Source organism: Rousettus aegyptiacus, unplaced genomic scaffold, assembly GCF_014176215.1.
Source record: "Rousettus aegyptiacus isolate mRouAeg1 unplaced genomic scaffold, mRouAeg1.p scaffold_m13_p_13, whole genome shotgun sequence".
NCBI lineage: Eukaryota > Metazoa > Chordata > Mammalia > Chiroptera > Pteropodidae > Rousettus > Rousettus aegyptiacus.
In genome coordinates this window covers 45796759-45819399 of record NW_023416288.1, presented here as the reverse complement: position 1 = coordinate 45819399, position 22641 = coordinate 45796759, and the positions used below count along the sequence as shown (strand labels likewise).

At 64.7% G+C, this 22641-nt stretch overlaps 2 protein-coding genes across 3 annotated transcripts in view; both read right to left on the bottom strand.

Annotated features, from left to right (window-relative positions):
• The window catches only part of PKD1L1 (polycystin 1 like 1, transient receptor potential channel interacting), a 53070-nt gene extending 38749 nt beyond the window's left edge, over nt 1-14321 (bottom strand). Inside the window, exons 1-12 of the mRNA XM_036230217.1 lie at nt 14162-14321; nt 11669-11837; nt 10971-11210; nt 10310-10442; nt 7275-7481; nt 6589-6770; nt 5532-5753; nt 4305-4465; nt 2743-3000; nt 2044-2106; nt 1478-1654; nt 395-472 (exon numbers count right to left, since the gene is read on the bottom strand). Of these exons, the coding sequence (XP_036086110.1) occupies nt 395-472; nt 1478-1654; nt 2044-2106; nt 2743-3000; nt 4305-4465; nt 5532-5753; nt 6589-6770; nt 7275-7481; nt 10310-10442; nt 10971-11210; nt 11669-11837; nt 14162-14246 (1975 nt within the window). The 5' untranslated portion in view covers nt 14247-14321. The remainder of the gene's footprint in view (nt 1-394; nt 473-1477; nt 1655-2043; nt 2107-2742; nt 3001-4304; nt 4466-5531; nt 5754-6588; nt 6771-7274; nt 7482-10309; nt 10443-10970; nt 11211-11668; nt 11838-14161) is intronic.
• Nucleotides 14322-16386: 2065 nt separating this feature from the next.
• Nucleotides 16387-22635, bottom strand: HUS1 (HUS1 checkpoint clamp component). Of its 2 annotated transcripts, none has more exons than XM_016147899.2 (8): nt 22483-22635; nt 22083-22210; nt 21816-21992; nt 21359-21466; nt 20462-20536; nt 17793-17892; nt 16922-17041; nt 16387-16677 (listed from the first exon to the last, which is right to left on the bottom strand). In XM_016147899.2, exons 1-8 carry the CDS (start codon nt 22532-22534, stop codon nt 16595-16597), a joined length of 843 nt encoding a protein of 280 aa, XP_016003385.1. In that variant the 5' UTR covers nt 22535-22635; the 3' UTR covers nt 16387-16594. The 2 variants fall into 2 exon arrangements, with proteins under 2 accessions (XP_016003385.1, XP_016003386.1); XM_016147900.2 differs by having other exon boundaries at nt 16922-17032.
• Nucleotides 22636-22641: the final 6 nt, after the last annotated feature.

The window sequence follows — 22641 nt, the reverse complement described above, 5'->3', positions numbered from 1 at the left end:
AGTTGCCCAGAGGGGGGCGTCAGGCTGTCACGGCAACGCCGGAGGACCGTGGGCCAGCACGAGGGCCCCGGGGAGCGGCCGCGGGCGCCGGCCTCCGAGCTCGTGCAGAAGCCCCACCCGTCTGCAGGGCAGCGGCCACGTGACAGCCACAGGACGAGTGAAGCGCGTGACAGCCTCGGCCCCGCTCTGAACACCCTCCCGCTCGCCGAGGGCACAGACACACCTGTGCCGCCTCCGACCCTCCAATGCAGGGTGCCAGTGAGGGGGTGCGGGGCGGGACCCCCAGAACGAGCCCGGGGAAGGGGTCGCACGGGACTGCAGTTTCCAGGAAAAGCTGCCACTAGAACCAAAGCCCTTGTGATCCCCTGCGGCAGGCCCAGCGGGCAGGACCTACCCACGAAGGCTTGCAGGACGTACGTCTGTCCTGGGCTCAGCGAATACGGCTTTATTGTCACCGTCTGTCCCGTGATCCCTACGGAAAAGAAGGGGCCTCAGGGACACGGTCATCGGTGGGCTCGAAGGACAGCAGGTCGGACAAACCCTTCGGCACAGGCGCCACCCTCTGTCCCCAAGTGACAGCAAAACAGGTACCAGTGAACCCGCTAGTCCCTGTCCCTTACGCCCTCGGCACGGAGCCCAGAGCCCGTCGCCAGGCTCCCCTGCCAACGGAAGCGACACCGAGCTCCGGCCAGCGGTCGGGTCGAACGGGGCGCTCACTCCTGGGGCTGGAGCGTGTGGGGAGAACCCCACTCGGGCACCGACCAGGCGTGACTCTGCAGGGGGGTGAGGTACTCAGAGTGACAGTGACATGTAAGTCTCTGCAGGACGCTGCTGTGCACAGCGCTGACCAGCGGGGACAGTGACCACCCAGCGGACAGGGGCTGGCTGAATGCATGTCCGGAACCGGGGGACTCCAGCGGGACGTGGGTGACCAGGAGCAGGATGGCTCAGCACCACAGAACAAGACGCCACCTAGTGGCAGTGCGGGGCGATGCGGAAGAGGCGATGCGGTGAGCTGGGCGGGCGACTAAGACGCCACCTAGCGGCGGTGCGGGGCGATGCGGCAGGGGCGATGCGGTGAGCCGGGCGGGCGACTAAGACGCCACCTAGCGGCGGTGCCGGGAGATGCGGCAGGGGCCCTGCGGTGAGCCGGGCGGGGGACTAGCTCAGGGCGTCGCTGGGCTTGCCCTGTGGGTGACAGCGCCCGTGGGAGGCACAGCAGCGTGTACACCCGGAGGAGCTGGTGCGTTCCCCGTGCCCTGCACCTGTGCCAGCCGAGTGGCCCCTCGCCTCAGCCTGCAAACGGGGGCGCCAGGCAGGCTCGGGCCTCAGCGTGGTCCACAGAGCGACAAACGCGGCGAAAGGCGGCTCGACCCCAAACACCCCCCGCGCAAAGGAGAAGGCACAGGGGACAGCTCAGGGGCCGGTGCCCACGCCCCAGGAGGCGGCTGAGGCCCCAGGCCCAGGGTGCACGTACCGGACGTGGTGTAGCCCCGGAAAACAGCGCGGGCCACCAGGGCCTTGGGCCAGTCGACCAGGAGGCCGGGCCCGGCACCCGCGGCGGGCAGCACGGGCCCCACCAGGTTGTCCCCGTCACCGTGGCTCCCGTCAGCACTGGCGCTGGGGCCCGGCCCCGGGAGGCGGAGGCTGGTCCCTGGGAAGACAGAGCGAGCCTGGCACGGTCACGCACGCTGATGGCCATCTCCCGGCGCTGACGGCCGTCGGCGTCTAGGCCGCACCCACTGCTGCCGGACCCCGGGGCCTGAAATGGGCTGGCTGGCCACGCAGGCAGCAGGGGCCGTGGCCATCACACCCTCTGGGCGCCTGTCTGTTTGAGGCGGGGGTACCAGAGTGCATCAGCCGGTGAGCTGGGGACAAGGGACCGGCCGTGCCAGACTGCCACGCGAAGGAGCGTACACGTCCCGCTTTGCCTTGGGGGCGCTGGGTGGCCCTGCGCACGGCAGTGGCGTGTGTATCTGGGTTTCAGAAACGGGGGTGGCGGGCAGGGCAGGGGCCCCAGGAAGGGGGACGACACAGACTCACCGGGCCACCTTCCTCCGGACGGCGCTGCCTCCTCGAGGTCACTGTAATAGGCTTCGAAGTCCACTGAAAAGACAGAATCAGAGTGTCCCACTTAAAACCGAATCGCACAGACTCCCGATGGACGGCGGCCGTCGGCCCCGGTCGGCCCCACGGTCCGGGCGAGCTCGGCCCTGCGGACACGCGGGCCCCTGGGAGGCAGTGTCCACCGCATGGCGACCGCTGCTCTCCCAGGGGACACGTGGTGCCCCCAAGCTTCTCCCCGCAGTCGGAGGGCCTCACAGGGTCTTCCCGCCCGCGAACCCGGGGGCTCAGCGCCCAGGGCTGCGGCGGCCTTCCCCAGGGCACGGGGCCCAGAACGCACGTCCCCCACGCCCGCGGCCACGTCGCGCGGCGCCCCAGGAGGGTCAGCGAGGGAGGAGGCAGAGGCCGGGCCACGATCCCATCGCTGACGGTGAACTTCACTCTCAGTTGTTAGGCACGAGAGCAGTGTCTGTGCGACGTGAAAACCAATGGGAAGGGAGCCGTGGGTGGCTGGGGGGGATGGGCACGGTCGCCAGGCCCCCCGTGCACGGAAGGCTTGTCGCCGCGGCGACCTAGGCCACACGCCAGCCGACGGGAGGGGTCGGGCCCCACGAGCACCGGGCTAGGGCAGCATGAGGCGACCACATGACCTCACACCTGACCTGCCCGGCGGCTTACCAGTGGGGCTGGGCCCTGGGGACCCCTCGTCCCAGGCAGCGCCCCCCAGGGCCGTGGTGACGCCAGCAGCAGGGGCACGGTGCGTGGTGACCATGGAGTCCACGGACGCTCTCCCCGCAGCCGGACGATCAGGCCAGCCCAGGCTCGGTGGCCACAGCTCGGGAGAGGACGGCGTGGGCATGACGTGGGGACCCGCGCCACTCGGGCCCGCAGACAGCCGCGCGGAGCCCAGCAGCCCCGCCGCTCGGCAAACGGGCACTGCAGGGAGATGTCGCAGCGTTAAAAGTTTGGGTGGAAAAGGGCCCTTTGGGTTTTCAGAGCGTGCCGGCCACGTAAGCACGCTCGGTTTTAAGCAAACCCGACATCGGTTTGTGAACCACACGCAGGCCACAAATGCCGAGGGGCAGACGGACTGCAGACAGCGATGGCGGACACACACCAGCTCGCCCTCGACGTGCCTGTCCCCGGCTCCGGGGACCGGAGCGGCCCCCCAGGCCCCACTGGGGGGACTGTTCACGCTGCTCCGGACCCCGTCTGGCCTCACGGGGCCTCTCCTCACCCTCATTCACCCGCCCGTCAGCGTCTGGCGCAGCGATTCTGAAAACCGCTGGCGAGATTTACGGCGGAGGCGGCCGGCTCGGAAAGCATCTGCGGGGCGGAGGAGCTGACGCCTCAGGGAGGTGAGCTTCCGCGTGTCCCCACGGCGAGAGCCGGACCCCGTGACAGCCGGGCCGAGAGGCAGCCGTGCTGGGATGGGCGTTTGCCCATGCGAAGTGTAACCGCTCGGTGCCACCAGGGCTCTGTGACTCACTGGGCAGGGGCTTCGACCCGGCAAAGCCGCCCCCCTACGGAACGTGGGAGGCCCGCCCTGTGGAGACGGCACCATGGCCCTCTGCCGTCACGGCCTCCAGCAGAGGCCAGCGGGCAGGGCTCCCTACGTGGCGGTTTCGCAGGCCCCAGTGCGTGGAGGACGACCCTGAGGCTGGCCCAGCATCTGCGGAAGGCGCCGGCGGAACGGCCGGGAAACCAAAGCCCTCTCTTGGCTGTGCAGAGCGCCCCTGACCACAAACATCGCCGGTGACAAGTCTCTCTGCCCCAGGCCAGAACCCAGGAGCCTTCACGCCCACAGGCCACGTGTGACTTTATTTCACTTCCCTCCGGCCTGCGGCATGCGTGAGCCATGCACTTCCTGGAGGCGGCTGGAAGCCTCGGCCCGCAGCCCGGCAGCGAGGATCCAGGCAAGGACCCAGCCGCCCCTCGCCGCACCCCCCCCCCACCCCTCTGTGGGGTCCCGCACTGCTGCCCCGGAGGACAAGGCCAGCCTGGAGGGGGTGTGGGCCGTGGGGATGCTGCACCTGTCGTCTGGAATAGCTCGCTGCGGTTCTGAGCCCGTGAAGCTGCCTGCATGCAGCCGGGGGACGGAGCAGGGATCAGCAGCGGGAGCCGAAGCGTGGGGGACACGCTCCACCGTGGGCAGGACCGGACGCGCCACTCACGCCGGCTACACTTGCAGAATTGTAGCCACCTCAGAATGGAGTCCACACCAGGAGGCCGCCGCCTACCTTCCGCGCGGCTCCCCTCCGTGGCGTTGACCAGGAAGAGGTCCCAGGAGTAGGCGAGGCCCGCCGCGTCACCGCAGTCCGCACACGCGGCCCGGAGGGACAGCTCGTCGTTCCAGTTGACGGGCAGGGCTCGGAAGCGCACCCAGGCGACGTGGACGAACCTGCGGGCGCGGGGCGGACGGGCTGCGGGTCGCTGCGCGCGGCCCTTGGGTGCGTCCACGCGCGCCGGGCATGCTCAGATCACCGCTCGGGCCTCCGTCACGCGGCAGACAGCGGTCACGGCCGACACGAGCGAACCGCGACGGGGGGCCGAGCCGGTGCCGCCGCCCGCCCAGCCCCCGGGCCGCGCGCACACCCTCGCCCGGCTGTGACCCCTCCCCAGTGTCCCTGCCGCCCACACTCCAAGCGCAGTGGGGACTGTGGGTCCCGGGGCCGCAGGACCCACAGGCTCCGCTCCCTTCCCGGGGCCTGGGCCACCGAGCGGGGGTGGCGCGGGCGTGTCCCGTGATGGTCCCCCTCCCCACTCGCATCTCATGTGGCCGCCCCACTGGCGTCTCCCAGCGCAGGGGACCAGGAGGCCTCGCCGGGCCCCAGCCCGTCCCGGTGTGTGCGCGTGCGTCCGCGTGCGCGGGGCGCGGGGTGGGGGTGGGGGTGGGGAGGACACGTCTGGCCCTGACCTCCCAGGGACACTGTCACACGGACCAGGATAATCCCTGGTGGCGTTCATCCAACCTCAGTCCCGGTGACTGAATGTTTTACAACAAATGCTGTGATTATCCCGTGAGACTTACACAGCGCACCGCATTTTCAGAATAAAAGTGTCTTAAGATTTTAAGTACAGTTATTTAAATCACGCCCCCTATATCTCTAGCCCTATCCTGGCGCTTCTTCGCTTTTAGCATACACAAATATAAATAAAAACGGAAGTGGTCCGGGCTCCTTCTGGCCTCCGCCCCCAGCCCTGGGACAGGCGCATCTCAGGGCAAGTGCTATGACCTGCGGGCGCTTCCTCCTCGGAGCATCGCCCCTCAGAGCCCCTCCTCAGAGCCCCTCCTCGGAGTCCCCCTCGGAGCCCCCAGCTCGGACCCCGCCCCCCGCACTCAGAGGCCCCACCGTGAGCGCGCGCGTGCACAGCGGGTTCCTTGCAGGCCCCAGCAGCAGCGGGGCGCGGAGAGCCAGCGGCAGACGCCCGCGCCTGCGCCGTGGGGACCTCGGGACGGGCGGTACCTGAGCGCCGAGTCCAGGCGGGTGGACAGGAACACCTGCGCCTCTGAAGAATTGCGGTCTTCGCTGGACACCACCAGTGTCACGAGAAACTGGTCGTAGCTGCGGCTGAGAGAATCTGCCGCAAAGGAGAGGGTGGGCGCGCCTGCGCGCAGGCTGCGTGGAGGGGGCCCCGCGAAGCAGGCGCGCCCAGGGCTGCTGGCCGGGGTGCACTTCCAGTGATACCTGCGGGGGAGCCATTGGAGGGCTGAATGCCCTGCCCTGGTCAGGCAGGTGACCTTGGCGTCATCGCGGGCTTCCTGGGGGCTTGCGAGGGAGCATGTGCCGGTGTCTGCGGGGACGCCTGCTCGCCTTGGCGCAGCAGGGAGCGCGTCCGGTCGGGACACTGGGGCAGGCCACCCAGGGAGGGTGTGGGAGGAGAGGCCCAGGGCCTGAGCCGGGGCCTCCAACGTCCAGGGACCCCGCCACGCAGAAGCCTGTGACACGGAACCCAGCCTCCCACACACCAAACATCTTACCCGCAAGTGTTCAAAGACGAAGGAACACGTTTGCTACGGACTGAATGTCCGTGTTCCCAACCCCGCGTGTAGACCCCAACCCCCGAGGCGATGGGTGGGGGGCCTTCGGGAGGTGGATCCCTTGTGGGGGCGGGGCCCTGCGGTGGGGTCAGGGCTCCTAGACGAGAGGCCGCAGACAGCCCCTGCCCGCGGTCACCACGCAGCATCTGCGGCGCCCGACGCTGGACGTGCAGCCCCAGGACGCGAGTGACGGTCCGTCGTGTCTGACCGCCCCGCCCCCATCCGGGTGGTCTGTTCCAGCGGCCCCGACGGACTGGACACCACTGAAACCTCATCTTGGAAAACGCGCCATACTTTAAATACCAACATGTCAACCGACCTGTCTCATTTCCAGCCCTTTCACAAGTTCTCCTGTATTTCGATCCTAAGTGAAACATTAATTCGGCTAATAAAAGTTGAGGTGCGTAAAACTTCATTACCGCAGAATTCTAAAGCCGCCCCCCTTTCAGTTTGGAGGGGGCGCATAGCCCCTTGGGGCTCACCTGAGGGCGGCCCCGGGCCTGTCCGGGTCGTAGGACAGGGACCCGTGGAGCACGACGGTGGCCAAGGGCCTCCTGGCGACGAGCAGGTGCGTGCCCTCGGAGATGACGCTGACGGGGGCCCTGGCTCGCACCTCCACGCTCACGCTGTGGTTGGCGTACACGACGCTGCCTCGCACCTGCACCTGTACGCCGACGACAGGGGGCGCCACCGAGCCGGATGCTCGCCTCAGCACCGGAGGGAAACTGGGGAGCCCCCGCCCTGCCCCTGTGCGTCACCAGCGCCAACTACAGGCTTCGGGTGCAGCACTGGCAGACGCGCTTTCAACCCCAACAGCCACCTCCGCGACCACAAGCGTCCCACGTCCCGCTGGGGGGCGACTGCGGGGCCGGTACCAGGCTTCCCCGAGCCGCGCGAGCGCCGCCTCGGGGGTCCTGGGCCCTGCGCACAGCAGAGCCTCGGAGGCCGGCGCACACGGCCCTCCAAACCCGCTCCACCCGCAGTTTCCCTGCTGTTGGGTTTTGGTGACTTGCCTGTGTTTAAGCCTCGTTTTTAGCCCCCAAACATGCTATGGACTTAGAAAAACGCAAACGTGCGTGAGGGTCCGCAGTTCCAGGCCCTGAGCGCTCGCTAAGGGCGGGCAGTGGGAGGCTGCTCGTGCCAGGGGCGCCGTCGGCCCCCTGCCCACCTTGGCCAGTGCTGTGTAGTGCCCGGGCTCCAGAAAGTAGCCGGGGATGGTGAGGGTCTGCCGGTGCGTGCTGACGGCGGGGGGCAAGGCCACCCCCAGCCCCGCCGAGCTCCTGAGGCTCCAGGTGTACGCGAGGCCTTGGGAGATGTCGCAGAGAATGGCGGCTGCAAAGGCCACGCCCAGCGTCACAGGCTCAGACCTCCACACCTGTGTGATGAGAGAAAGGTGTCTCATGCAAACTTCCATTTTGCCTAATTCCAGAGTAAATGATTAAAAGCTTGCACGTGACCTAAAACTCCAGATGTGTTAATGTCATCACTGGACAGGCTTCTCAGCGCTGGAATTGAGGGCTCAGAACAAATGCCACGTCGACTTTACGAAGAAAAGTAAGACGTCTACATGAAACGCAGTGCCAAAAAAAAAAGAACGACTATAAACTCTCGAGAAAAAACCCTTCTACGCAAAAAATGGGAACATATCAAAGGGAAAGGTGAATAGATTTGATTACATAAAAATTTTAAACATCTGAATGTCAAAGTACAATTTTTTAAAAGCAATCGACAGAGAAGGAAAACCATTTGCAAAACATGACAGTTCATGTCATTTAAAATCAGTGGGAATTGCTTTATTGTATGGTTTCCACCATAAAACCATGTAAAGGTTTTATATATTCAAAATTTAAATTAAAACAAAAAGAAAACCCGCTCTTTGACGGTCGGAGACGCTGGGACCAAGGGATGTAACCGAGCTTCAAACAAAGGCGGCGGAAGCGCGTGCACAGGGACCCGATGCGCAGGGCTTTGAGGACGGAGGACTCTAGGCGAACCTGTGAGCTCGCTGCGCAGTTTCGTTTCTGGTGACAATGCCGCTGTTGTTGCTTTGAAAGTATTTTACAGATTTATTAGGAAAGACGCTAATAAATCAATACACGGGGGGATCGGCTGCCAGCCCAGCCCACAGAGTCACGGCCCAAAGCGGGCCAGTCGGAGCATTTGGGGACAATGCCAGTGACGGATGGAGTAACGTTAAGGCAGCCGGCAAGTCTGACCTCCAGGTGGAGGCCGGGGGCCTGGGTGGCGGCGCTGCCCCAGCCTGGGGCGCCCGGCTGGCGGCAGGCTCGAGCCCTGGAGGACGTTCCGGAACAGCTCCCATGACCGTGGCAGGGAGAGCCGAGCGGCAGCTGGGACCCAGGGGTTCAGAACACACTGGTATTTGCTATAGATAGAATTTTGCCTTTGGCTTTCGTTAAGTGACGTTAGTCATGACTTATTTCCTTTTAAATTATTTTTTACTGTTGTACTCTGAATAAGATTCTAGTATTTGTCACAATACTACCCAGATTTATGAGTTGCAACGCATTGTGTCTGAGAGGCCAGTTTTTAACCCATGAATAATGACAAACGCAAAATTGGGACATGCCCAGGGGGACGAGAACTGGGTCTGAGGCGCTGTCACGTGCGCGGCACCGGGGGACACGCGCCAAGGCTCCTCGAGGTCCCGGAGGGGTCTCAGGTCCCGGGCCCAGTCCCCGTGGGAATCGCCCCCGCGGAAATGCCGCAGACCTGCAGAATGGGGCGCGGGCGGGAGGGGCTGCGGGCGGGAGGGGCTGCGGGCGGGAGGGGGCGCGGGCGGGAGGGGGCGCGGGCGGCCACCGCCGGTTCCGTGCGGCACTGCCGGTTCGGGAACGGCGACGCTCTGCCGCAAGGGTGTGAGCCGGCGGGCGGCTTGAGCCGTGCTTCGTGCTGCGCCGCCGTGAAACGCACGCTCAGACTTGCCATGAGAGGGTCGCGGCGTAGCCCAGCGAGGCCAGTTCTGTGGGAGCACACGCGCGCACACACACGCATACGCGTGCACACGCCACACACGAGGAGCCTCAGGAAAGGACAGGACATAAACACGTCCCGAGCACCCACTATGGGCCAGGAGAAACGGCCTTGCTTTCCTGCTACTCCTGTGAGGCCTCAGGTTTAGGGCAATTTTCCTTTTCAGGGCAAAAGTGCTCCAGGGACCCACGGCGGTCTCCTGCTGACTGAATTTCAGAGGATTCCTGGTTTTCTTTATATTTTTAGAAAACGTGCAAAACCGAGAAAAGTTAAAGAAAAGTGGAATCATCAATTTCATTTTGCTTGTTTTGAAGATGAAAAACTTGAGTACATCGAAAAACACTAACACGCGGGTCACACCGCTGGCGAGCAGTCCGAAGCGCGGGCCGGGCTGGCCCACCTCGGCCACCGTCCGGGGCCGGGCCGTCCCGCAGCTGCGCGGAGCAGAGCGCGGGGTAGCGCGGCCGCCGCCGCCCGCGCCTCGCTGTCCTCGGTGCTGCCGTTCGTTCCGGCCTTTGACTTCCTGTGCATCTCCGGGGCGCAGGGAAGCCCCTCCCCGGCAGTGCCATCTCCTGGCCACGTGGGTGCTCCCTGGGAGCCAGAAGGGACCCCCTCCCGGGGCCCAACAGCTGGCCCTGCGGGCGGGGCTCCTGGGACCGCGGGCCTGGCCGCGCCCCTCACCCCCACTGCCACCCAGCGAGACTCTGGGGGTCCAGCAACCGACCCCCCGGGCTAGAAGGCCACAGAGAGCTTCCAGCAAATGCAGCCAACCCGGGTCTTAGTTCCCATGTGTCTCCAGAGCACTTTGACTCTGCGAAGGAAAACCAGAAGCTGCGACATTGCAAACCAAATAAAAAGCAGCCCAAGTCCCCTGGCGAATGGCTGAGCTCGTCTCCTGACCGATGTCACACATGTTCAGACAGTCCTTTCTCCTGGGGACGCCAAGCCGTTTGCTCGAGCAGCTTCAGGAAGCTTCCCAAAGCGGACTGAGCCGGGCGCGGGGAGAGAGGCGACGGGGAAGAGGGCCAGCCTCGGCTTTTCCCTCGGCCCCTGCTCCCTGGGCCCCCGCTCCCTGGGCCTCAGTCCCAGACCCGCGGCCTCCGGGCCCTCCCTGCTCCCTTGCCGGTCACGGGGACCTGGATGGACCGCGCTTCGCTCCCGGAGCTCGGCTTCCAGTGCGGCTTCCGCCTGGCCGGCGGCCCCCAGACCCACCTGCACCGTCCTGGGCCCCAGGCTGGTCACCGGCGGCGGCTGGCAGGGCGTACGCACTATGAAGAGCTGCTTCTGCAGGGAGGCGCTGCTGACGCGGTTGAAGGCCAGGACCTGCACCGTGAGCTCCCCTTCCCTGCGGGGCGACAGGGCAGGGGCACGAGAGGCCGACGGGCTCACAGCGTGCGCGACCGCCACGGCCGAGGCTCGTCACGCAGCCATTCGCTGCCCGTTGGCAGACCCGCCGCCCGCTGGTCGGGACAGGCGCCCGCTCGCAGACTGGTGGCACCCCAGGTTTGGGAGACAGGCATCCACGTGGGGAGGTGGCGTCCATGGCCTGGCCGCTCTCTCTACCGCAGGGGCCTCCTTGGGTCCCCATGGAAGGGGCGTCCTGGACCCGTGCCTGGGCGTCTGAGCACGACCCTCCCGCCTGCCCCGCCCGAGGTGGGATGGGTCCTGCAGCCCGGGGCGGGGCGGAGGGCTCCCCAGCGGCTCCAGGCAAGCGGCCCCAGTTCACTAAGAAAACGAACAACCGTTTGCAAATGATGCAAACGTACAGTCAAGCAAGACCCCTGGACGGGAAACGCTGTCCCCATTGAGGGTGCGAGGACGTGTCACCTACCATCCCAGATCGTAAGGTGGCCGGCTGACCAGTGCGCCTCACCTGGTGTAGACGTGACTGGCGGAGCTGTTCCCCAGCCCCGCGGTGCCGTCCCCAAAGTCCCACAGGTACGCCACGTCGGTGCCGAAGTTGATTCTGCACTGAAAGGCCACGGTGGTGTTCACCAGCGCCGAGGAGGTGGCTGCGAGCCGGCTGGGCACGACCCTCGCCTGCGCCCAGACGCGGTGGGGCTCCGAGGCCACGCTGCCCTTCGCGCCTGCAGCCCGGACCACCACGCGGTACCTGTGGGGTGGGGCCAGGCAGGAGGGACAGACAGCGACCAGAGCCAGGTCAGAGGCGGGGCCGAGCTGTAAGGGAAGGCAGGGGCTGGCACTTAATTTGTAGGAATTGACACAGCACCCTGTGATTTCCGTCTCACTGGGGACGGAGGGGGTGACACCCGGTGACCTCCCCTCTTCGTTACATGATGCACCTCTCAAGGCGGAGGGGTGGGCACCTCACCTGTCCTTGGGAGAGGAATCTGCCTCGGCCGCCCTGGTGGTGGCGTGGCGCCTGACCTGGGGCCTTCTGGTCCCAGCGCCCCCTCCCCGCCCCCCCCCCCCCCCGCCGGAGGGAGGCCGCTTCCCTCCCAGCGGGTCCGTGTGCGATGCACAGACGCGCCCGGTGACACCGATGCACGCACTGGCAGCACGGTCCCCCCCGGGGCTCGGGCCGCGCCGCCGTGACGCCCGCGGACGCACCCCCCGGGCACAGCGAGCCGTCTCCGGATGCTTCTGGAAGTCGTCCTCACCGGGGCATCGTCTCCAAAATACCACGTGAACTCCAGCGGCCCAGTCTCCTTGGTAACAGCCACGAACGTGATGTCGGTGTCGGTGGCGAACACGGTTCCGTTTGTGTGGACGGAGACGGCTGTGACAAGGACAAGGACACGGCGAGGTGGCTGGGCCGAAGGGCGGCGCCCGGGAAGCAGGTCACGCCTGAGCGGGGACACGGATCTGAGCGCGGGGGGCCCGCCAGGGGTGGGAGCGGGCAGGCGACGTGGGCCCGGGCTCCAGCGCCACGGCCACCTCCCCGGGATGTGCGGGGGGCTGGCAGGCGACTCTGCATGACGCCCCCTTCCCACGCCTCCCGCCTGCGGTTTCTAGGAAAGTCCCGGCATGGACTGCAGGGGCCACGGAGCTCGTTCAAGGGCACGGGGGGGGGGCTCAGCAGAGCCCGGCGCGGACCCCGCACCGTCTGCGGCCTCTGCAGCCTCAGCCGGCTGCCGGGCGGGCCCCCAAAGGCGACGTCCCCCTCGCGGGCACACGGGACTCGCGGGCCGGGTCCACACAGCCCGGCCCAGCGCCGGGCGAGCCCCGCGAACCTCGTTATGGGTGACCAAGCGGGGGGGCGGGGGGGGCGGCACTTTCTGGACGGGGGGTTGTTGAAAGCCCGCGTGACGCTGGACGCTGCGGCCTGCGCCCCCCGCCCCCCCAGACACTGGCGCTGCAGCCGGACGCCTGTGCCCCCCGCCCCCCCAGACACTGGCGCTGCAGCCGACGCCTGTGCCCCCCGCCCCCCCAGACACTGGCGCTGCAGCCGACGCCTGTGCCCCCCGCCCCCCCAGACACTGGCGCTGCAGCCGACGCCTGTGCCCCCCGCCCCCCCAGACACTGGCGCTGCAGCCGACGCCTCGCGGGCCCTGCCGCAGCTCGCGCCCCGCGCCCAGCGGGTCCGGCTGCGGTTACCGCTCTGCGGCCTCGAAATTCGAAATAATTTGTTTGAACAAGATGTGTCCGGCGCTCGCTTCTCCCTGGGCCCTGGGCCACGTGCCACCCTGGGCGCAGGGACGGTCACCAGGCCGTGATGGACAGAGGCCGCCCACGCATGGGGGGGGCGGAGAAACCCAACCACCGAGCGGAGTGTATGGAAGGGCGGTCACGGCCGATCGCAGAGACGGCCCCGCATCCCGCCCCGTCTCCGCACCCTTACAGACGGCCGCCCCGCGACACTGCGGGCCCCCGCTCCCCCGCCCCCCGCGCCCCGAGACACTGCAGGACCCCCGCCTCTGCACCCCCCCCACCGCCTCCGCACCCCGAGACACTGCGGGCCCTCCTGTCTCCGCGCCCCGAGTTGGCGCCAGACCCCGGCCAAGGGCACGGGAGGGTCTGGCTGACGGGGGCAGCCTCGGGGGCTCGGGCTGGGCAGGTGCATCTGGACCCTGCGTTTCCAGGGGCTTTGCTGCACCTGGCCCGGCCCCTGCGAAGTCCTGGCCCCCGGCGGGTTCAAAGGCACCTGCTGTTTGTTCTCACGCCCTCGGCTGGCCTGCAGGTCCCCCGCCCCCCCCCCCCCACCCCCCCGGTTCCGTGCTGCTGTGCCCGCCACAGGCAATTCCCAGGACCTGGGAAATGTGTACTTTGCAGTGCTAACCGTGATGTGCGTCTGGATGTCCCTGAGCCTGCGGGAAGGGTCCTCTGCCAACACAGATGGCAAACTAAGTCCCCTTGAAGCCTGTGGTTCCCTCCGACCTGAGAAATACTTCACCTTCCTGTGAAATACGGAGCCTCCTCCCAGCCGCCTGCCGCAGAGCTGCCACCCACACGGCCGGGCAGACCTTACATCAAAGACGCCCTGCCCCCCGCCTCTGCCTTCCCACGGACCAGCCGGACGCACTGCACGGCCCAGCGCTCAGTCCGCGGACGCCACAGGGCCGGCCCGAGAGGCCAGCCAAGAGCGACGCGGCGACATGCCTGAAAACGAGGTCCCTCTGCCATCCCACACGCCGGCCGCAGCCCCGGGGGCTGCTGGGTTTAATTACAAACAACGAGCACGGGCTGGTTCATCCACCGCGCCGGCCACATGCCGAGGGCCGTGTCCGGACACAGGGGTCCACGGTCGTGGAATGTCCTGGTGCGGGCAGAGCTGAGGTTCTGACCGCCGCCACCGCGCACCCCCGTGTCCTGGTCTCCTGGCCCCTCAAAGGGGCTTGCGGGGAGCACCCAGCAGGCCGGCACCTGCGACCCTCACGGCAAAGCAGCTGCACTGGCCTGACGCCTGCTCCTCAGGAGGCAAAGCTGCCGGCGGCCACCTGCCTGCTCTGCTCCTGGAGCACCCAGGGCCACCCATGCACCCCAGCCAGCTCTCGATGGCCGACGACGCCCACCCACCCTGCCGCCGTGCACGGAGCGTCGAGCGCGCTGTGGTTACGGATGAGATCCAGGCACGGGCCCGTCCTCTCGCACACGTCCACCTACCTTCCCCCGAGCTGCCTGCAGGACGCAGCGGCCCCACGGCCAGCAGGGCCAGGGCCGGGGCCAGCACCGTCCACCCCGGGGCCATGCGGCCTCCGCTCAGCACCGGGCGCAGATGAGTGCTGGGAAGGACCCGCAAACAGCCCGGAATGCCTGGGCAGCCCTTCCCATCCCAGGAGGCAATCAGCCAACAGGGAGCGTCCCCAAGACGCTCCGCCCCCAGGGGCTGGGCCACCTCTGCAGCCCTGCTGAGAGTCTCCAGGGTGCAAACGTGAGACTTCCGCGAGGCTCAGGAGCCTCGGTGGCCGCCAGCCATGGGGACGAGTGGCCAATAGCTGGGGGCTCTCATCTCGGAGGAGGGCTTCCACATCACACCGGAGCCACTTTCCCAGCGGGGGAGACAGCTGGGCTACACCTGGACTAGAAGCAGCCACCTTGTCTCAGACAACCCAGGTGTTAACGGATGGCACCATGTCCTCTAAAATCCCTTCTCCCCGGGGGCTTCAAAATAAAACGGAGCACCCACAGTTCAGCATCAACCCCTCGACAGGCTGACCGCAGGGGGCTTGGGGCCTCTGGCCACGGGGAGGTGGGGCGACAGCCGGCCCGCCCCCCCTGCAGTCACAGTAGCAACCCTGCTGCGGTCACCACGGGGAGAGGCGTTGTTCAGCACTGAAGGGTTCAGTAATCACATTGAGTCCCCTCCCCCCCCAAACACATTATGAGCAGGAAATTATCGTAACCATTTTTGCAGTTATTTTGTTCCGATGCAACTAAAAAAAACACACAACAAACATATTCTATGACGGAATTTATTAGGCCCCAAAATACACGTTTTTAGATTTGAGTTGAGCCCGGGCATCTGTATCATGTCAGCCCGGCTCACCCCACGGGCCAGCCCGGCTTTCATCCTTTGTCCTCTCATCTGGGGTAGTTTCTCCCCTAAAGCCACACTGAGTGACATTATTTGACACAGATAACTGGTACCGTTAAGTATGAACAAGCCGCCCATGCTACCGGCTGGCCTGGGTCCCGTGATGTTAAGTCGAACCCCGTCTGCCGTGCGGGTGGGTTCAGGGCCACCCACAGTTCCCACGTTCGGCCCCCCAGACGCCCCTGCAGAGCTGAGCTGGGGCCGCCACCGCCTCTCCTGGTTATTCCAGACGTGACCTCTATGAAGGAGGGACCACCTATTTCCTTTAGGGACGGATGAGTCCCCAAACACTAAGAAATCGCTCTGAGCGACAGTTTTGATTTGACAAGACTGCGTGCTCCGGAAGTTGGCGAGGCCCGGATTGGGGCGGCCCGTGGAGCCCGGGCTCACCCGTCTGGTTTGGACCTGCCCACGCACCCCTGCCCCTCACTGGGCACGGCCGCGCACGCTGACGAGGCCTCGCTCGCGCTGGCCCAGGGGAAGAGCGTCCACGGCACCATGCCATCCTGCTGGCCCCGCCTCAGCGTCTTGAACCTGTCACAGTTCCAACTTGACAAATAAAACTTATGCAAATGCGGACACAGTGTGAAAACTGAGTCCAAAGCCTGACGTTCAGGAAACCGTGATGGTCGTTGGTCACACACTGCTCCGTCCCTAAGGAATGATGTCGACTTTAGAAAACACTTGTTTATAAAGATTGAAATAAAATAACCAAGTTTGAATGTTGCGATTTCCCCCATCTCCCCCACGCGCGCACACACGCACGTGCACGCACAGGTTCTCCAGGCTGGGCTCGGGCGGCACGCGCGTCTGACCGGCTTTCGGACGTCTCCGTCGGTCACGCGTTCCGCTGCGTGCCCTCCCTTTTCTGTGCCGCTGTGGAGTGTGACAGCCACACCACAGATCACGTAAGCGGCCCCCGCGCTCACGTTTGCTCGAGCAGCACGATCGCACCTCTGCACGTGATCTCTGCGCACATTCCCACGAGACCACGCACTGGGTCACGGGGCACAGCCCGGTTTCCAGGCTCCCAGAGCACGGCTGATGCTGCCCCGGCCCCGGCACTGTGGGGCCGGCTCCTGCCCCCACCCCGGTGTCCACGGGGCCGGGTGTGGCCCTGGCCGGCTCGGCAAGGCCGGCACGCGGAAGCTGTGGCGACCCAAAGGTGCTCAGCATCCCCCTGGACCTCGCGAGAATCCGCCTAGGAAGGCGGACGTATCCGTGTGGATCGACTCCGACACGAATGCTGAACGCAGGAGGATTTTCATGACTTCAGTGAGAAAGCCCCATCGACAGGTCTGGAAACATGAATTTTATTTTCAACATGAGAAAGAAGTATGAAGTAATACGTTTATTCAACTACGTTTCATAAAGTTAACTTCTAGTTAAAACATTATAGATAAAAACCAGGGAAACGCACGGATCTGTGCGGAGCACACGCACGGCGATGGACGCAGCGCCGGCGGCCTGGCCGGCCATGGCGGGGGCCCCGGCGGGCGCGGCTAGGACAGGGCGGGGATGAAGTACTGCAGAGACACGTCCTCGTGGAGCACGTCGAGGTGCAGCACCTTGTCACCCACGATTCCTGGGGGGGGGGGGGCGCAGTCAGGGCCTCCACACACGTCTCCACCCTGAACCCGGGCCCGCCCCTCGCCCCGGCCCACCTGGGGACACGCACGCCCTTTGCCCCCATCTGCACAGCGGGCCCTGAGTGCTGGCCTCGGCACCCAGACGCCCGACGGCCACACGGCAGAGACCGCATGCAGCGCGCGAGACCACAGGGGACCGAAGCGTGTGACCTGCGAAGAACGAGGCCAACGCGCACTCACTGCATACGGCCTTGGTGGGGGTCGACTGCTGCCCGGCGAGGAACTGCAGGAGCTTCCTGATGTCCACGTGCACCTCCGCCATCTGCTCGGGGTCTCTGCCGTGAGACGCGTCTGCAGAGGCTGAAAGGACAGGGACATCTCCACATGTCACGGGGGCTCAGCGCAGTGACTGCTCCAACAAGCAACACGTCAGCCCTGAGGCCGGCATCCTGAGAAACGTCACAAGGTGCAAACGTGATCTCATTAAGCAAAAAAAAACCATTCAGTCCCAACTCTAAAATGCTGTGCCGACCTCCAGGGAGACTGTGTCTTCAGGGCCCTGAAACGAGGCCCGATGCCCCCTCTAGGCCAAGGACGACGGCCCCTCCCAGCGTGCGGCAGACGTGAGGGCTGAGGACACCTCTCGTTCCAGGGCAGAGAGAAAAGGGACCCGGATGTGGGCCCCACCGCCTCGCAGGGACAGAAGCCCAGTTGTGTGGGAACAGTTCGCATCTGTTCATCTAACTTTACCAGTGTCAAAGGGCCCGAAGCAGGAGAGAAAGAGACGTGTCTCGTCCTGACTGCATCCAGGTGGGGCAAACCGTTAGCAGCAGAGGCAGGATTTAGGGGTTGGGGGCGCCGGGAGGTGATTCCGTGGGGCCCAGCGTTCTGGACCCTGTGCCCTCCCCCGGCTCCCGGGGCAGGCACACCCCGGGAGGCTCATGTCCCCGCCCCACTGACCACCACACCCGCCCTCGGCTATCTGGGCTCTCCCGGAGCACGAGCCACAGGGACAGAATTTCAACCTTCTCCATTTAGAGACCTCAGCCAGGCGTGTCCTCTGAAACAATTATGATACCAGAAGCAAAACGAAACCCATCACAAAACTTACCTGATGGAGGGTTTCCAAGGTCTTTAAAATGGGTCGTAACACACACGAGTTCAGACTCTATTTTCAAGTTCAAGTCTCCATTTAGGTTTGCTTCAACAATCTGCAAATTGAGTATTTCACACAGTCTTAAAAAAGAAAAGGGAAATAAACGATAAAACTCCCAAACAAAAAACAAGCCATGGACATCGATGTCCACCAAACCAGGTGACAAGGAGCCCCGTGCTCCCCCGCCCGGGACCCTTCTGATGACGCGAAGAGCCACACGGCGGCAGCAGCGGCAGAGAGGAGCAGGGCCGAGGAGCAGAAGCTTATTTCCCAGGCTCTCGACAGTAAGACACGTCGGCCCTCCGGACGGCCCTGACACACGGCCCAGTGCACGACGCCTGGCGGGCCGCGCTCGCGCCGGCCCTGCCCCCTCACCGCCCTGCCGCGCCGCGGCGGCCCCGCCTCGGGCTCTGCCGGGAAGCAGCGCACCCGCCGCAGCGCTCGCTGCTCTGCGGACGACGGCTTCACGTGTCCGCTGAGTCAGGAGCGGCCCGCAACGGCCGGTCAGTGCGGCTCAGGCGCGCGCAGCTCTCTCGCACCGGGAATCGGCGCGCGGGCGCCGGCAGCGTCCTGGGGGCCTCCCTCGGGGCTGCGGGCACGGCCACTCCCAGCGACCGCTCCGGCAGCACTGCCAGACACGCTGCGCGCCGAGACATTCCCACCCGCAAACACAAGCTCCGTGACGGCTGTCACCAACCCCGCTGCGGCGGCACCGGTGCCATGGCGCGGGGCCGAGCAGTGTGTCTGAGGACTCGCCTCTGCCACCCGACCCCAGACTCCCCGGTTTTACCCACTGGGCAGACGCGTGCGTGCCCCACACTGACGTTTGAGGGGTGGCACCGCACAGCTCGCCCACAAAGCCCTGCTGTGTGACGAGGCCCCACCACGGGCGGCGGCGCCCCCGCACACCCTCGGGGCCCGAACCGTGCTCTGACGGAAGGAGACTGCAGGGGAGGCCGTGCGCGTCAGAGCTCCGGAAGCGACGCCCTGACACGTGGTGTGGACACCTGGCCGGCGGGCACGTCTGTCCTCTCCCACCAGGGTCACAGCCCGGCCCTGTGGCCACATCTCCCGTGAGGGAAGGAAGGCCTGGCATGAGCGTCTCCGACAGAACAGGCGTTTTCCACGTGCTGGGTCCCGCTCATCTTCCTTCGCCGGCGTCTGGCGTCCCAGACAGAACCCTGGCCACCCAGCAGATGTCACCACACGCAGCGGCCCTAACTTCCCCACACCTGACAGCTCTCCACGTGTGGGCCACAAGGCCGTGGCCAGGCGACAAAATTTCTGTTTGTTTTTTAAATGCTTCAGAGAATAACACCTCTGGTGATTTTCTCCATCTACCTTGCTGACTCACGTCCCGTGGACAGAAAGAACAAACAATCGGGTCCCCAGGTTCATTGCTGTGCCTCTTCTCTCCTGGGCCTCCGAAGCTGTCTGGAGGCCCCCAGGGTATATCCCCAGAGGAACTTCCAGCCTGACAACCGGATCAACACGCAGCAGTCGTGGGGCACGCCAATGCCAGCACAGCTCCCAGTGCCGCTGAGACCGGCTGGAAGTTAAAATCTATGAGAGTAAGTCATGACACAGCGCACGCTCAGGGGAGGCCAGCTGTAGAGATAAAAAGGCCCATGATCATTTTCTAGGCTCAGAAAACCTCTGTAATGCTAAGGTCTCTTGAAGCTAAATTGTCCCAGGTCCACATGACAGACCTACTAACCGCCCAGGGTGGCAGTCCCACAGTGGGAGGCTGGACACGAAGCTGGCTGGGACAGAGTTTCCCTTTCCAAGAAGCCAGCAAGTCACTGGGGCCGAGACAGTAGCAGGTGGCTGATCGTGGGGCACCGACCCGGGTCAGCTGACGTCTGGGCATCACCGCGGACAGTGAGGCTCGGTGCATCCGGGGAGGACGGCGAGAGGGGAAGGGCCGAGACAGAACCTGGGAAGGACTGGTGTGTGGCGCAGGACAGCGGGCGAGGGTGCGGCTATGTGACAGGGGACCGGCCTGGCAGAGGCGGATGCTGCGTCGGGCAGACGGTGGTTTTTAGACGATTTGGGGACATAGCGGAGATGAAGGAAGGATTCAGAGCACCCCAGGCGTGCGTGAGGACCGGCCGCGCCGCTGCCCGTCGCCGTCACGTGCTGTCGTGCTACAGGACGTGGCAGTGCACCCACAAAAGCAAACGGAAAAGTGAACGCGCCCGTCCACTTGGCATGAGAACTGCTCAGAGTAAGACGGGGTGGGCCGCGGAGCTTCGTCCTGGGCTCACCAGGACACTTACGTGAATGGGACACTCGGCTCACTGCCAATATCAGCGACTTGTAAAAAGCATACATATGAGCAAGTGAACTACGTAACCGTCTCTCCAAAACATGAGGGCAGGAAGCCAGAACTGTTACTGCTAATATGCCTAAACATGGCAGACGAGGGCGAATGCAGAAGCGGTTCCCGTGAAGGGAGACCTGGAGAGCACCGGGACAGGTTCCCGGGGGCGCCTGTCCAACACCGGGCTGGCGAGGGGGCGTCACGTGTGCTGAGCGTGGTCAGGCGCCCTCGCCCGGGGCAGGCACGCGGCTCAACGCAAAGAAGCGGGAGCTCCGCTCCGTCCTCAAGGAGTCACACTTACCAGGTGGTTGCTGATGTTCTTCATTCTCTCCACCACGCTCTTCACGGTCTTCAGCACCGGCAAGTAAATGCTCACCTACGAACCCAAGAGAAGATGCGACACATTACAAGACAGGTGTGCGCACTGCCTAGCCTTGGAGCGTGTGTGCCTGAAAACGCTGTAACTGTGTCAAACTGTCTGAATACAGTTCTTTCTAAATTATTAAAGAATGACCACGTCCCCGTGGGCACGTCTGGTTCCAGGACTGCAGCCCTCCAGCTAGAGGCCCCATGTACACCCAAGTGGACTGCGGTCCAGCAGTAGCCCGAGGCTGCCCGCCCAAGGGATGCACCCTGAGGCTCAGGCCTTTCTATCCTGCAAAAGCACCACCTGGAAGTCCCCGCACCATGCTCAGACCGGGTCTCAGCATGCTGGACACAGCGCTGCCTTCCCCAGGCGGTGCAGGTGTCACCTCTTAAATCCCCCCCACGATCACATCAGCAGTGTGGGCAAACGGCAGAGGCCGCGGGGACACCAGCTTCCCAGTCGCCCTGGGATTCCCGTCAGCCGGACTGAAGCGGCCTCTCCCCTCAGCTCTTACACACGCCCCAGACATCACTCCGCACACGACAAGGAAGAATCAAACGGTGGCCCCCAGAGTGCCGCCTTGGGGCACACACTGGGCGAGACAAGTCTCTCCCTCCTGCAGCACCTGGCTTTGCTGCTACTACATGCAGCGCTGCTTGAAGACCTTTACGTAAACAGAAGGCAAACATTCCTTTTTTTTTCCCTGAACTACCCTTTAAAAACGAGTGCCACTGTTCAATACCATGCATTGCGAGGTTACAGCTAAAACGGCGGAACTTGAATCACACCGCTTATTTCTCGATGAGCAATAGGACTCCAGGCATCACTCACGTCAGAGTCCGGGACCACCGGTTCCTGTAAATCCTTCCACAGCTTCCGAGGGATGACCTTTATAGGGATGTCGTGGGTCACCACGCGGCTGCTGCTCGACACAGACAGCTGCCAAGAGAAGAGTTAAAAGGTACTTTTACGTCAGTATTAAAAATAAATAAATAAATGATTGGCAACCAGGACTACTGAAGGACAAAAAGTGAAAAAGCTAAAATGTCAGCTGTAAGTGGAACGTTCTCAACTCACTCATCCAAATCCATTCAACAGATACTCAGGCTCCTGGATGTCAGCACCTGGGAAGTGTGCTGAACACATCAGTGCTCTCAGGTCTGAGGACCCGAACAAAGGTTTATATGCCACAACCTGCGCTTTAATGAAACTGGCTTTCTGCACGTTAACAAGTCCAGGCTTATGGCCACCTCTGTTCCCCTGGGGAGTCCGCTGCCCGCCCACTCACCAGCTCTATGGAGACTGTGAGGCAGGGAAAGTGCTTATTGGTCAGCTTGATTTTCAAGGCTCGGGCGTTCTGGGCAGTTTTCAAGGCTCGAGATAGATTTTCTGACGTCAGCTCTAAATAAATCTCATTGTTTTCTGCTGAGACACCTTCCATTTGAAATTCGCTGAAGAAGTTCTCCTAAGGGAAGAAGAGGTGCGGACGCGTGAGCGGGTTCCATGGGCGCTGGGGGCACTGACGGGGGGGGGGGGGGCCGCCGTGCGCGCTCACCTGCTCCAGCTCACACCACATGCTCACCCCTCCGCTGGCCACCTTGTCGGCGAGGATGAAGTTCAGCTGCCGCGGGCTGATGCGGACCGTGCAGGTTTTGGCCAGCTTGGCCACCATGCTGCTCACTCCTGCGGCGGGGGTCAAGGTCAGGAACCAGCGAGAAGCGCCCCGAGGCCACCGGGAAGCTCCTTGGCAGCGCCGATGTCACCCCAGCCTCCCAACAGCCCGGCACGCAGCAGGCGGGAGGAGGGGACGGGCCCGGGGCAGCCGGCGCTCGTGGGCGCGCGCCGTCCGCAGACCCGGGCGGCCGCGCCGCGCTCGGCCCTGTCCGGCCCCTTCCGGCCGCTGTGCTCCCCGCCATCTCCCCCGCCCCGCCCGCGGCGGCCGCGGCCCCGCTCACGCGTGAAGTGGTTCAGACAGGCCGCGTCCGCGATCTTGGCCCGGAACTTCATGGCTGGCCGCGGCCCGCGCGGGGGACCAGTCAGCGGCGCACGCGCGCCTCGCCCTCCGCGCCCCGCCGGAAACGCGGCCGCGCGCTCCTTCGTTCCGCCCGTGCGCC